This window comes from Cervus canadensis, chromosome 29 (assembly GCF_019320065.1).
Source record: "Cervus canadensis isolate Bull #8, Minnesota chromosome 29, ASM1932006v1, whole genome shotgun sequence".
Lineage (NCBI taxonomy): Eukaryota > Metazoa > Chordata > Mammalia > Artiodactyla > Cervidae > Cervus > Cervus canadensis.
In genome coordinates, this window is record NC_057414.1 from 44,255,121 (window position 1) to 44,268,212 (window position 13,092).

The window sequence follows — 13,092 nt, forward strand, 5'->3', positions numbered from 1 at the left end:
CTTGTGTTTCACAGATAGTTGCTCGAGTTTATACTTGGCTCCCCCACTCCCAGGGGGCACCCTCCCTGTTGGCAGTTCCCACCAGCCCGAAACAGGCCTTGGGCACAGCAGGTGGAGCCCCGGGCACAGCGGCACGGGGGGCCGCCTGTGCACGCCGAGCAGTTTGTTGGCTCTAAAGCGTGGCCAGAACTTTCACTGAAGTAGAAAAGGGAAGGGCTGTGCCCAGGGGCCTGTGGGGGGCGGGGCCCACAGTGTGGTCTGCTGAATCCACGATGCCCCTCCAGAGTCCGAGCTTCAAGCCTACCCCTAGTGGACACTGGTGTGGTTCTTAGAAGCTCTTTTCTTTCTTGGCTGAGCTGTGCGGCATGTAGGATCTTAGTTCCCCAACCAGGGACTGAACCTGTGTCCCCTGCATTGGAAGTGTGGAGTCAACCACTGGACTGCCAGCGAAGTCCCCTTAGGATCTTTTTATTGGATTGGGAGGGGTTGGGGGTCTGGCCTAGGCAGCTTGCTCCACTTCCATCATGAAATGCTCCAGGAAGTGCTCCAGGTCCTCGTAGAGACTGTTGGAGCTGGAGAGGCAGAGGCTGAGGCTGCCACTGTCCAGGGAGGACACACCTTCGCGCTGCACAGCCTCCAGGTACGTCCGGCACAGCCACGGCTCCAGCTGCGGGGAGGGTGCTGTCAGGCCAGGTGGGGGCTGTGTGCAGCCTCCCCCTCCCGGGGACCCGGCCCCTCACCTTCACCAGGACCAGGCTCTTCTCCTTGGGCCTCCCCACCGATAGGTCCTGCCCAAAGCCCAGGTAGATGGTGTAGTGCGGGGAGCCGAGGCGCTGCCGGGCCCGGAACTCCACTAGTTCTGTGGAACAGGGCTCTGGTGAGGGGGTGGGGCACAGAGGGCCCGCAGCCCCAGGGCAGGTGCTTCACTAACCTTGGAAGAAGGTGCCAAAGTCAAAGATGGGCGTGTCACAGTCCCTGGGCAGCAGGCGAGCAGGGGTGGAGGCGCTTGCTGAGCCCAGGGGCCCCCCCACCTCCCAGTAGACTTTGCACTTGCCCAGGCGCCGGGCCCACAGCCACAGCCCCCGGAGCTCCAGCTGCAGGCCCGGGGCCACGTGCTGCAGCAGCGTCTCTGTGTAGTGGAGCTGTTTCTGGTCGGGCAGCTCGGCAGGGCTGGGGAAGGCGACCTGCTGGGGCCCTGAAGCCTCTCCAGCTACACCAGGGGGGCCGTACAGGAGCACACAGCTCCGACGCCCCACCACCTCCTGCAGCACCGTGCGGCCTTTATACAGGATGGTCAAGTCCAGGGCCCCTAGGCTGGGTTCTGGCTGCAGACCAAGCTGTGAGCAGCCAAGGCCAGCCAGGGGTGGCTCCCCTGCCATTGGGGTGCAGGCACTGGCAGAGGCTTCCATGTGGGGCTCCGCCTCTGGGGGCTGCCAGGGCTCTGGGGGTGGGCCTGCATCTGGAAAGGAAGAGAAGTCTGAGCTGACACCTGGGCCCCCAGCTCCTCCCTTTCCCACACGTTCCCTGGCTCCTGGGGCTGTGGCCTGAGGCTGGAGGCCCCACCTTCTCTGTGGCAGGTACAGCTCCCAAGCAGAGGGCTCTGGGTCTGCAGAGGCCCAGCTATACTGGCCCAGCTGTGACCAGCACCATCCCTGCCAGGCACCCCCTCCCCTGGGCCCACCCTCTCTCTCCAGGCACTCTGCTGCCTTGCCTGTCCCTGCAGGGTAGAGCACCCCCCCCTGCAACAGGCCCTCACCAGGAGCCTCTGAGGGGATCAGATCCAGCAGATGGTCCTCCAAGCAGCTCTGCTGCAGCGCCTGGATCAAGAGGTCCCCGGCATCTCCAGCTAGGCTTGGGGGGCAGGGTTCAGGGTTCAGCTGGTGCCCCAGGCTCTCACCAGTATCTGCTGCCAGGCATGGCCCAGGGAGCCCACCCTGCAGAAGAGGACAGCGACATCATAAATGAGCTGCCCCCAGGCCCAGGAAGGGAGCAGCCCCAACCCAAGATGCAGGAGTGCAAAGGGGCCTTACCCTTGCAGGTGGGGCATCTTCTAGGGCCTTGTCATCCCCCTGGTCAAAGCCTAGGTCTTTTGAGGGAGAATTAGGGTTGGGGAAACACTGAAGTGAGGCGCCTGGATGTCAATTCCCCCTTGCTCCCGGAAGTTGGGCTGCGCTTCCCCTTCACAAGCCCCAGCGGGCCCATCCGCTTCCTCTCACACAGACCCCTTCACTCCAGTCCTGCCACCCCCCTAATAATCTGGCACCAGCTTCTCCAGCGCCAGTTTCTAAAACCTAAAATCTGACTTAGCAGCTACTCCTAGGACACAGCACAGTCCCCCTGCCGGCAGCACCCCCCGGCATTCCTCACCTCCATCCCCCGGCTCGGAGCTGATCTTGTACACCTTATGAGGGTCGGTAGGGTCCCCCGAGTTGTCTTCCAACATCACAAAGCGCTGCGTGCTACGCAGCGCACAGCGGAAGTTGGTTTTCCAGGAGGCCCGCAGAGCACTCTCAGGGATCGGCAGGGCACTTCCACCGCTGCGGGGCGGCCACCTGCCACGGGCCACGGCCCAGGCCTGAGAAAGACAGAGTGTGGAGCACGTGGCCTGGACATGCGGGCCGGGGCCGGCCCTCCCCTTCCCGGGCCGAGCTGGGGTCTCACCTTAAAGATGCGCGAATCGGCCTCACCCAGGTCCTTCCTCGCGAAATGCTTCCAGGGTACGCGGAAGCGCGTTCGGGCTGCGTCCAGCCACCGTAGCCCCTCATAGCGGCCGCTGCTGACCTCGCGCAGAAGCCAGTCTCCAAAGAGCACGCGCGGGGTTCCCCTGCGGGCGGAGCAGCCAGGTGTCAGGGCGCACGGGGGCCGCCGGGGGCGTGGGGCCGGCACGGGGCAGGCAGGCGGGCTCACCGGTCTGGAGCCTCGGCCATTGGTCCCTCCGCAAAGGCTAGGCCTGGAGAGAGCGTCACGCCCTCCGCGCAGAGGGCTGGGGTCGCGGGGCGGTTGGGGGTTGGCGCAGGAAAGAGGAGGGTTGTCTGAGTCTCCACAGGTAGTCCCGGGTGTTAGAGGTCGCAGAAGCGGGCTTCGCGTCACAGCGTTGCGGAGGTGAGTCCTGGCCAAGACCGCGCTGGATGTGGCCGGCGCGCGCACGAGGCGTCAACAGGTTTTGAGCCGGCGTCCGAGCTGGACCCTACGGGGGCGTGACGGGAACGGCCGCAGGAAAACGAAACCCGGCGTTGCGGAAAAACGAAACCTAACCCGCCACGCCCCGCGGCGCGTCACCGCCACCTCCCCGTCCAGGTCCCCGAGTCCCGGACCCGGGCCCCGCGCCGTCATCCGTGCAGCCCGCCCCCTCCTGGTCACTGCTCCGCGGAGCGCGTCCCGGACCTGTGCCTCCGGCCGACCTCCGGTCACTGCTCCGAGAATCGACCCCGGAGTCCGACGAGGCCTTCACTCGAGTTCTTCCCAAGTTGGGTCTCCCCAGTACCTGGCTCAGGAGTCACCCGTGGGGAGACTGCTCCCCTGGGGCTCGCGAGCGAGCACCTTTATAGTGGAGGGCCGGGGCCGGGGCGGGGCCGGGAAGGGGCGGGGCTCCAGGGACCGTGGAGGGAGTCACGTGCGCCGGGGGCGGGGCCGAGCGCAGGTGCGCAGGTCGTGCTCTTCCGCTGCGGCGGGAGGCGGCACGGGGGGTCCCGGCGACCCTGGACTCAGCCCCGGTGCTGCCCAGCTGCTCCCCTCGCTCACCCAGCGCAGCGGGGGCTGGGGCCAGCAACCAGCGTCCCGGGAGAGGCCGTGGGATAAGGCGGGGGTTCCAGAAACAAAACCTGGCGCATCGCAGAGCGGAAGAGCGGGTGATGGGCGCGTGGGAGGGGCTGCGGCCGCGCTCTTTGGATTCTTATCCGGTGACACTCACGCAAGAATACACACACACACAAAAAAAGAATACTCAAATACTGCCGAGATTAAAATACTTGGAAAGGGATGGAAAAACACCGGCGACCCGGAAGGAACGGTAGTGGTCGGGGGGCGGAAGTCTTGCCTGAGGGCCGCCCCGAGGAAACCAGTCAGGGGATTCGGGCCCCAACTCCGTGACTCTGGGTTCCGTTCGTCCATAGCCTCTGTTCTGTGCACGCACCAGCTCCACGTGCCACCCTAGGCTCGTGGCCACCGTCGTTCTGGGCCACACCCCCCACCGCCAATCGGTCCAGCCACCTGGACCAGGTGCCTCCGCGGGCGCCCCAGAGCATTTACTGCACTCACTGTGGCCACAGGTGCCGCAGTGTGACCCTCGGGATGGTCCCGGAGCCCACGCCCTCCCACACGAGTCCTTGAGGGGGCTCCTGGCCAGGTGGCTCCTCAGCCTCCCCCAGACGAAGAATCTCCATGTCGAGTCGGCCGTGGTCAGACCAGGAGAGGAACTTCCTGGCCACCAGCTGGCACCAAGCCTGGGAAGCCCCTCGCGCAGCAGGTGGTTTCCGGGAACCGGCGCCTGGCGCTCAGAGCAGTGCCGGGACCAGCCCGCCCCTCGCGGCTCCCACAGCGCCCCTGGCGGCCAACAGACGCCACGCGTCCCCGCAGAGCCGAAAATGTTTTATTCTGCGCGGTGGAGTGTGGGGACAGCCACCAAGTCGACTCTCGGGGTCCAGACTCTGGGGGGAGGCGGCGTTAGAAGTGAATGGAGTCGGTACCAGGAGCGTCTTGGGCATCCGCAGCCTCGTCGCCGCTGCCCTCGCTGCCAGAGTCGCCAGCGCCGCCGGCTTCCGAGGCGGGCGTGTTGAGAACCACCACGTCAGCCTCCGCGCCGATGTCCTCTCCGAACCACACGGCCTTGTAGCCGCCCTCAGGCCGCCGCTCCTTTGTCAGGATGGACCTCACGGCCGCCGGGCTGCCCCCGTCCGCGGCCGTCGCAGGGGCCTCTGGGACCCGACGCGGGGTCTCAGGGCTGGGCGGCTTGGGCTCCGGGGGCTCCGGCTGGGCGTGGCTGGGTGAAGGGCTAGGCGCCGGCGCCCAGTTCGCGTCGTCGGAGTCGTTGAGGAAAGCCTGGTTGTCAAAGCCTTGAGGCTGCGGCTCCTAGGGGTGGGCAGGAGCCGGCAGTCAGCCAGCCGCCAGCTGGGCTTGGCCACCCTGCCCCCCCCCCCCCGACACTGGGGGACGGGCGCTCTGCCCCTCCACCCTGCTCCCCAGTCTTTGTGGCGTCCCCACCCCGCTCTCCTCGCCTCTGCGCCCCATCTCCCACGCTGACCACCGGCCTCCCTCCGTCTCCCACGCTGACCCCTGCCTCACGCTGCCCAGCTCTCCACCCTGCCCCTCTCCACCACCCCGACTCCAGCTGCTCTCTGTCGCGTCTCCAGTCGCGACTCTGCACCCCCCCTCTCCTGGCCCTCCAGCTCCTGCCCCTACGCCCAGAGCCTCACCAGCACTCGGCCAGAGCTGCATATGAGTCGGTGGCCGTAGTGCTTGTAGACGAGGACCGTGAGGGCGATCAGAGCCAAGAGGAGCACTGCACCCAGCACTCCACCCAGTACCGCCATCTCTCCCTCCGAGAAGCGTCGGTCCCCAGCCTGGCCTCCGTCTGGCCTGCCTTCTGTTCGGGTTGTTTCAGATGTCCCTGCGGGCAATGTGACTGCTTCCCACTTACTCTCACACCCCAAGCAGTCCCAGGCTGAACTGCGGGAAGCTCAGGACACCCTGAGGGCAGGCCAGGCCTGGCACCAAGGGCTGAGGTTCCCAGGGGTGGGTACACTGATCCCCCACAGGGAGCCCAATAGGCCCAGCTGCTGGAGAGGGTGGGGAGGGGGCGTCAGTGCCCGCCAGTTCCAAGTGGGAGGCTAAGGGAGCCACTATTCCAGCAAGGAGATGCGTGCGGCACGGAGCCCGTGGACTGAATGACGCTGGGAACTGGGGGTCACTGAACCCCGAATCGGCTCTGCCCCAACCCCCACACCTTCTCCAGTTTAACTCCTGGCACCCTTAGGACCTGTCTCTCCCCCAGACTGGAACAGACCTCCCTTGGGATTTCATGGTCATGCTGGGCTGACCTGGGGTCAACCGTGCCCCACGGTGATGACCCAGTCATGAGTCAGGGAGCATAAGGGTGACTCAAGGGTAATGGGGGTGCTACCTGGAGTCCAGGTGCTCCTGCTGGACCCAGGGGACGTCGGTGGAGAGGTTCCTGGTTTCGAGGTCTGTGCTGAGCCCCCGCTGGGTGAGGCTGAGGTTGGGGGGGAGCTGGTTCCCCCACTGGGGGGCCCCCCAGGCATGGAGGAGGCCGGTGGCCCCAGAGTAGTGCCTGAAGAGGGGTGTGGGCCAGTGTCCCCCCCAGAGCTGGTTGTGGAGGACCCCTGAGAGGGCTCAGGGGGCCGGGGGGCTTCTGAAGTGGGGCCGCTTGAGGGTCTGGTTGCTGAGCCCCCGCTGGGTGAGGCTGCGGGGGGGGTGGGGCTGGCTCCCCCACTGGGGGGCCCCGCAGGCGTGGAGGCGGCCGGTGGCCCCAGAGTGGTGCCTGGGGAGGGCTGCAGGCCCGCGTCTCCTCCAGAGCTGGTCGTGGAGGACCCCTGAGAGGGCTCAGGGGGCCGGGGGACTTCCGAAGTGGTGCTGCTCGAGGGTCTGGTAGTTCCTGCCGTCTCTGGGGACGTGGGGGGGCCTGGGGGGCCTGGGGCCAGGGACAGGGCTCGGACTCGCCACTGCCCCCAAAAAGGAGCCCTCCCCCTGCCAACCTGGGGTCCTTGGGAGGCTCACCTGTGGGAGAGGGCTCCTGTTCTGAGACCTGAATCTCCACGACCGTGGCCGCTGTGCCTGAAGTCACTGTGTTATTGGCCTTGACCTGGACAGGAAGGGGGTTTGTCCCTCCTGGGCTCCAGTTGAACCCCTGGCCCTCGGAGACCGCCGCCCACCTCTCACCTCGGCATAGAAGACCCCGGCATGCTCCAGTGAGGCAGCAGTCAGGACCACTTCTCCTTCCATTCGGAAGTTGGAGTTGTTGGTGATTTGATACGTGATGGCTGAGTTGAGGTCCTAGATGTGGCCCCAGTTAGTCCTGGGCCCAGGCTGCTCCGCAAACTGCTCCATACCCCCCCCCCCCCACCACCAGCAGGAGGCCAGGCAGACCAAAGGAACAGGCGGTGCCTACTGGGAATTCAGGGTCCTGGGCCCGGATCCTCAGCGGCTGGGAGGGGTCAGCTGCATCCTTGATGACCACGCCCACCCCGGAGCCAAGCCCCACAGTGCCACGATACAGGCTCTGGGTGAAGTGGGGCACGCTCCCGTTGGCGTTCCGGGCCTCCACCGTGACCTGGGTCACGGAGTATCGGGCGTTATCAGCCTGCTCGCCCTGGGGGTTTGGGAGACAACAGTGACCAGCTAGTCCTTGAACAGCGTGTCCTATAGCTGTGGGCCCGAGCAGGGCCTCGTGCGGGCACGAACCTTGACCACCAGAAGGAAGGTCTTGGCGTTGGGGATGCTCTTGGTCATGGTGAGGTTGCCCGAGTCGGCACTGATGGAGAACGTGCTATCCTCGTTTCCTGAGAGGACGGAGGGAGTGTTTGGCCTGGGTCCCCTCTGGAGGCCTGAGGTCTGCCCACGTAGGGATGGGCTCAAGGTGTTCCCTGGAGAGGGAAGTTGGGGGCTGCTGCCCACTCACCACTGATGATGCTGTACTTGATGGGCTGGTCGATGCCCCGGTCCCCGTCCACAGCATAGACGGGCCCAGGATGCAGGATGAGGGGGCCTGGCTGTGGGAACAGGGAGGGGCGAGGACCCCTTGGGGCTGGTGCTGGGGCCGCTGCTTGGCATCCCTGCGCCCCTCCAGGCGGCCAGGGGTCGCTACCCGTGGGCAGCCAGGGACACAGCCCAGGCGTCCAGCACCACCCTCCACCGCAGCTCCTTGGATCTGGTGCTAATGAGTCAGTTTGCCCAGAGACACTGGATCAATCTGAACATGCATGTCTGTCTCAAGAGGCAGCACTCACGGACGGGAGGGTGCACCTGGTGGCCGTGCCAGGCCCCGCTGCCCTCCGGCGCCTCAATGGCCCCCAAGCCTCCCCAGCATCCTCCCCCAGCTCACTGCCACTCGCTGGGTCCCAGGGGGCTATCTGGCTGTGCCCTGAGGACAACTGGACCCAGTTCCCTCACTGGCATTTCAGAGGCCCTGGCCACCACGGCCTGGGGCAAGATTGGTTTATGAAAGAATGTTCACTCTTCCCTGAAAATGACAAGCACTCCAGCCCCCGGCAGCCAGGCCCCGCGCCCCTGCCACCCTGCTCCTTGGGGTCCCCCGGTACCAGTCTATGGCCGGTGGGCACAGCCCCACGGTACTGGGCATGGATGCAGACGAAAGCATCCGAGTAGCTGCAGGGCAGGAACCAGGGGGGCCGCAGGTCGACGGGCTGCACCTCCAGGACCAAGGTGGCTGTGGCTGTGTGGCTGGGCTCTGTGGTCTCCTCCTGTGTGTCCTGCAACAGCCCCGCCCTGTGATCAGGCCCGGGCACTTGGGGCTGAGGCCTCGCGCGGGGCCGTGGGTGGGAGTGGCCTGCTCACCCGGGCCAGCAGCCGGAAGGTCATGTTCGGCCACCTCTCCAAGTCCAGTGACCGGTCCAGCCGCAGTGCTGGTCGGTTCACACCCACCAGGGAGAAGAAGCTGCTGGCACCCTAGGGAGGTAGGGGACTCAGCCGGGGAGGATGCACCGGGGTGGGGGCGGGGTGGCGGTGCCCAGAGCAGGGAGCTGGGAGCACTGACCAGGGTGACCTCTTGGAGGGTGTAGAAAAGGACATCGTCTTTGTCCTGGTCCTGGGCCTCCAATTCTGTCTCTGAGATGACGGTGGTGTTCACCCGAGTGTCCTGGGGGACGGATGGGCTGGTCTGGCTGTGACCCTGACCCCCAGGCTCAGACCCCGGCCTCCAGATGCCCCATCACCCTGACCCCCAGGCTGAGACCCTGGCCTCCACATGCCCCACAACCCTGACCCCCAGGCTCAGACCCTGGCCTCCAGATGCCCCAGATGGTACCGGCCACCGCCCCCTCCCGCTCACCTCAGGCACTTCCCAGACCTTGGTCTCATAGGGGAACCTGGGCGGGTTGTCATTGACATCCAGCACGGACACAAACACCTTCAGCTGAGTCACCTGGGGGAGGGAGAAGGTCCCCGGCCAGGCCGGGTGAGCTCATTCCGGATGCTGGGGTGCACCCAAGACAGCTCTCCACCTGGGGCTCCTGCTCCAGGCGCTACAGACAGGGAACAGAAAGTGATTTTAAAAGCACAGAAGTGTGGGACTTCCCCGGTAGTCCAGTGACTGAGACTCCGAGCTCCCAACACAGGGGGCCCGGGTTTGATCCCCAGTCCCTTGTGGCTCAGCTGGTAAAGAATCCGCCCGCAATGCGGGAGACCTGCGTTCGAACCCTGGGTTGGGCAGATCCCCTGGAGAAGGGAAAGGCTGCCCACTCCAGTATTCTGGCCTGGAGAATTCCATGGACTATATAGTCCACGGGGTCACAGAGAGTCAGATGCGACTTTCACTTTCTTTTCTTTCAGGGAACTGTTAATAGATCCCACATGCGGCAGCTAAAGACCCCGTGTGCCACAACTAAGACCAGGTGCAGGTAAATAAATAAAAATAAAGATTAAAAATAAATAAAAAGTACAGACAGAGGTGTGGATGACCTGGAGAAAAATAACACAGGCCTTGTGGGGTGCGACCAGCAAAGCCCCAAAATGAGGAAAATGGCAAAACAATCAAATTTCTTCAAACATGAAACAGGGGAAATCAGGAAACCCGAAGAGTGAAAGGGACGCGGGAGCAACCTCAGCAGCTGCTCTAGGTGGGCCTTGCTGGTGACTCGATTCAGGCAAGAAACTGTCACAGACGCCTCTGGCCCCAGGGGAGTGGGGACGCGGGGTGTCGTACTGCTGAGGGGTCCCTGCCTTCCCTGGGGTGACAGCATCACCGTGGGAGCGGAGCCGTTAAGAAGCAGCCTTATCTTTTAGAGGCTCATCCTGAGGTTTCCGTGGTGCGCTATGATGTCGGCTGCGGGCACCCACGGGACTCAGGGAAAACCGAAGAGCCGGCTGCTGCGGGGGAGGGAGCGCAAGGGTGGGCGCCTCTCCGAGGATGTGTCTATCCAGGGAGCCGGCTGGGGGCGGGCACCGTTCTGCCTTGATTCGCTTCATTCGGGAGGCGGGGACCCCTCTCGGGATCCCTTTACAGGAGAGACTCTTTCTCCTGCCGCGCCCTGGGCTCGGTGGGGCCACGGGGGGAGTCAAGGACCGGCTGGAAGATGCTGCTGACAGGGCCCCAGGTGGACGCCCGGGGTGCGCAGGACCTGGCCTGAGGCAGAGGCAGCAGATTTGCTGGGGAGGGACGGGGGAGGGGAGGACGGAGCTGGCGGGCGGGGTGCCTCTCCGGTGGGCTTGGGGGACCCACTGGGCTGGGGTTGGGAGCTCGAGGCACAGTCCGCTGGAGGCAGTGTGGCCTTGCTGGCACAGAGGTGACATCTGAACACACGCCACCGGGCGGGGTCAGCAGGGAGTGACCGCGGCCAGGCAGGGTGGAGCACAGAGGTTCAGGCCAGGGCACTCTAACGTCAGGGGCGGGTGGGCTCGGGGTGGTGGGAGGGGTCTGGGGGCGCACTCACCACGGCGTCCCCGCTCCTGCACTCCAGGTGAGCCAGCAGCATTGTGTTCGCCTGTGAGGGGGTGGGTGTGGGACTCACCTGACCGGCTGGCCCCGCCGACTGTCCCCATCTCCCAGCTGAGGAGACGGAGCACGGCAGGTGCTGGCTCGGGGTCCTGTCCCCTGCCCTGCGTCCATCGGGCATCAGGGCCCAACAGCTTCACTCCCTGAGGGGCCCGCCCCAGAGACCGGGCCCTCAGCCAAGCCTGGGGGCCCGAAGGCCCCTGGGCAAACTGAGACCCAGAGATGCCCAGAGAGCCCCTCTCTGGGGAGGAGTGTCAGTGCCCAGGTGGGTCCCACAGGGCGTCCCTGCCGCCCCCACGGGCACAGCCAACCTGGGTCCGCTGTCCGCACCTCATAGTCCGGGGTCACGTTGAGAAACAGCTGATTCCCCTGGATCCGAAACGCAAAAAGGGTGGACGAGGGTCCAAGGGTCACCTGCTGGCCCTCGGGGACGTAGATGTCCAAGAGGGGCTCCCCGGGGTTCGTGTTCTCCTTGACTGTGAGGGACGTCTTGTTCACGGAGCAGACTGGACGTTGGGGAGGAAGGGTCGGTGCTGCCAGCCCCCCGCGCCCCGCCCAGCCCCCTGCCCGCTGGTCAGCCCCCCACGCCCCGCCCCCACGCCCCGCCCAGCCCCCTGCCCGCTGGCCCGCCCCCCACACCCCACCCAGCCCCCTGCCCTCTGGCCAGCCCCCTGCCCACTGGCCAGCCCCCCGCACCCCGCCCAGGCCCCTGCCCGCTGGTCAGCCCCCCACGCCCCGCCCCCGCGCCCCGCCCAGCCCCCTGCCCGCTGGCCAGCCCCCTGCCCGCTGGCCAGCCCCCCGGCGCCCCGCCCAGGGCCCCGCGCCCCGCCCAGCGCCCCCCGTCCGCTCCACACCTGTACCCTGGGCCTGGGCCACAGCTGCAAACAGCAGCGGGAGCAGCAGGACCCACGTCCCCATCTGGGCGGTGGCGGCGGGCGGCTGTGGAGGGTCCGAGCCCGTCTGCTGTCCAGGACCCGCTGAGCCGCCCGGTGCTGCCTGGCGCAGTCTCCTCCCGGGTGACCTTCGCCCCCGCCAGGCGCCGCCCCACTTTATGGTCCTTTACAACCGCCAGGCCACAGGCCTGGCCTCCACCAAGGGGGCCCCCGTAGGCCGCCAGCCAGGCCCCTCTGACCGCCAAGAGGGGGAGACCAGATCCAGGCCACGTGCAGGGGCTGATGGCTCTCGCCCCACAGACCCTGAGACAGAGGAGCTCACAGCTGGGCAGGGGGAGTGGGAACTGGGGCCTGGACTGGGGGGCCGGGGGGGACTGGCTTCTGTGCTCACTGTGTCCCCCGCATGTGGGATGCCCCTCTGCTGGGCTCCTCTGCCAGAACCATCACAGGACAGAGCCAGTAGTCAGCCCCGTGAGGTCCAGGCCCACCTCCTCTCCCCTACTCAACCCTCTAGGTCTGGAAGGGGAAGGTTATTCGTGTCCCAGGGACTCCCCTGCCTGTCCCAGAAACAAGCTGGCTTCCTCCAGGCAAGGCTGGGTGAGCCCACAGTGACAGAGATGGCAGTGTTCCAGGGGCAGCTGGCAGCTCTGGGGGTGCACCCTGGGTGCCAAAAGAGGGGCATCCTGGTGAGGAACCTTAGCCCAGGTCCCCAAGCATCCTGCCTCCATTTCCTTGGCCACCTAAGCTCGGTAGGTGGGAGACACCAAAGGGTGGGGTCCAGAAGGGGAGAAGGGCCTGCTGGAGGCAGTGTGGGGTGGAGTCTTCCCCACCTCCTGGCCTGAAACACCTTCCTGAAACAGCCCTGCCTGCACCCCTGGTCCTCCAAGGCCTCCTGCAACCCCAGCACTTCTTGGGGTGTCGTCACCGGCCCTGCCCCACAGGCCCTGGGTGGTCAAGGCGCTAGGCCAGACAGCAGGCTGGGCTGTGGGGCTGAGATCATGCTCAGGTCCTCCTACTGGGGAGTGGCCTCCTGGGCAACGGCTCCTGCCTGTCACTTCTTCCTGCTCGGCTAAGCCTCCCTGCCCCGTCCTTGCCCCTTGCTAGGCTTCAAGAATACGTGAACCGAGAACATCCAGATGTCCAAGCTGGATTTAGAAAAGGCTGAAGAACCAGAGATCAAATTGCCAACATCCATTGGATCATAGGAAAAGCAAGAGAATTCCAGAAAAATATCTACTTCTGCTTTATTGACTACACCAAAGCCTTTGACTGTGCAGATCACAGTAGACTGTGGAAAAATTCTTAAAGAGATGGGAATACCAGACCACCTTACCTGCCCCCTGCCAAACCTGTATGCAGGTCAAAAAGCAAGTTAGAACCAGACATGGAACAATGGACTGGTTCAAAATTGGGAAAGGAGTACATCAAGGTTATATATTGTTACCCTCCTTATTTGGTCCCATCACTTCCTGGCAAATAGATGGGGAAACAATGGAAAAAAAGAGAGACTTTATT

General features: G+C 65.2%; 2 protein-coding genes across 11 annotated transcripts; both read right to left on the reverse strand.

The window, feature by feature from the left end:
* Positions 1-452: 452 nt before the first annotated feature.
* IRF7 (interferon regulatory factor 7) lies at positions 453-3,522 on the reverse strand. Its single transcript, XM_043451276.1, has 9 exons — positions 3,385-3,522; positions 2,908-3,187; positions 2,662-2,824; positions 2,368-2,575; positions 2,031-2,086; positions 1,757-1,934; positions 932-1,459; positions 741-859; positions 453-667 (listed from the first exon to the last, which is right to left on the reverse strand). The coding sequence occupies exons 2-9, from the start codon at positions 2,925-2,927 to the stop codon at positions 500-502; spliced, it is 1,440 nt and encodes a 479-aa protein (XP_043307211.1). The 5' UTR covers positions 2,928-3,187; positions 3,385-3,522; the 3' UTR covers positions 453-499.
* A 1,049-nt stretch (positions 3,523-4,571) lies between these two features.
* Positions 4,572-11,705, reverse strand: CDHR5 (cadherin related family member 5). Of its 10 annotated transcripts, none has more exons than XM_043451238.1 (15): positions 11,545-11,705; positions 11,015-11,190; positions 10,623-10,673; positions 9,023-9,115; positions 8,729-8,830; positions 8,530-8,640; positions 8,274-8,444; positions 7,634-7,724; positions 7,417-7,514; positions 7,124-7,324; positions 6,895-7,008; positions 6,733-6,817; positions 6,119-6,646; positions 5,412-5,620; positions 4,572-5,067 (listed from the first exon to the last, which is right to left on the reverse strand). In XM_043451238.1, the coding sequence occupies exons 1-15, from the start codon at positions 11,600-11,602 to the stop codon at positions 4,663-4,665; spliced, it is 2,493 nt and encodes an 830-aa protein (XP_043307173.1). In that variant the 5' UTR covers positions 11,603-11,705; the 3' UTR covers positions 4,572-4,662. The 10 variants fall into 10 exon arrangements, with proteins under 10 accessions (XP_043307173.1, XP_043307181.1, XP_043307180.1 ...); XM_043451246.1 differs by having other exon boundaries at positions 5,412-5,581; positions 6,119-6,169; positions 11,539-11,705; XM_043451245.1 differs by having other exon boundaries at positions 5,412-5,605; positions 6,119-6,169; positions 11,539-11,705.
* Positions 11,706-13,092: the final 1,387 nt, after the last annotated feature.

Bases quoted from the DNA above. Each gene is read 5' to 3' on its own strand.
- IRF7 (XM_043451276.1), bottom strand. From the start codon at position 2,927: ATGGCCGAGGCTCCAGACCG. The intron at 2,825-2,907 runs GTGAGCCCGCCT...CTCCGCCCGCAG, and splicing joins ATGGCCGAGGCTCCAGACCG to GGGAACCCCGCGCGTGCTCT. The intron at 1,935-2,030 runs GTAAGGCCCCTT...CCTCTTCTGCAG, and splicing joins AAGATGCCCCACCTGCAAGG to GGTGGGCTCCCTGGGCCATG.
- CDHR5 (XM_043451237.1), bottom strand. From the start codon at position 11,602: ATGGGGACGTGGGTCCTGCTGCTCCCGCTGCTGTTTGCAGCTGTGGCC. The intron at 10,674-11,014 runs GTGCGGACAGCG...ACCCCCTCACAG, and splicing joins ACGTGACCCCGGACTATGAG to GCGAACACAATGCTGCTGGC. The intron at 9,116-10,622 runs GTGAGTGCGCCC...TCCCTCCCCCAG, and splicing joins GCAGGAGCGGGGACGCCGTG to GTGACTCAGCTGAAGGTGTT.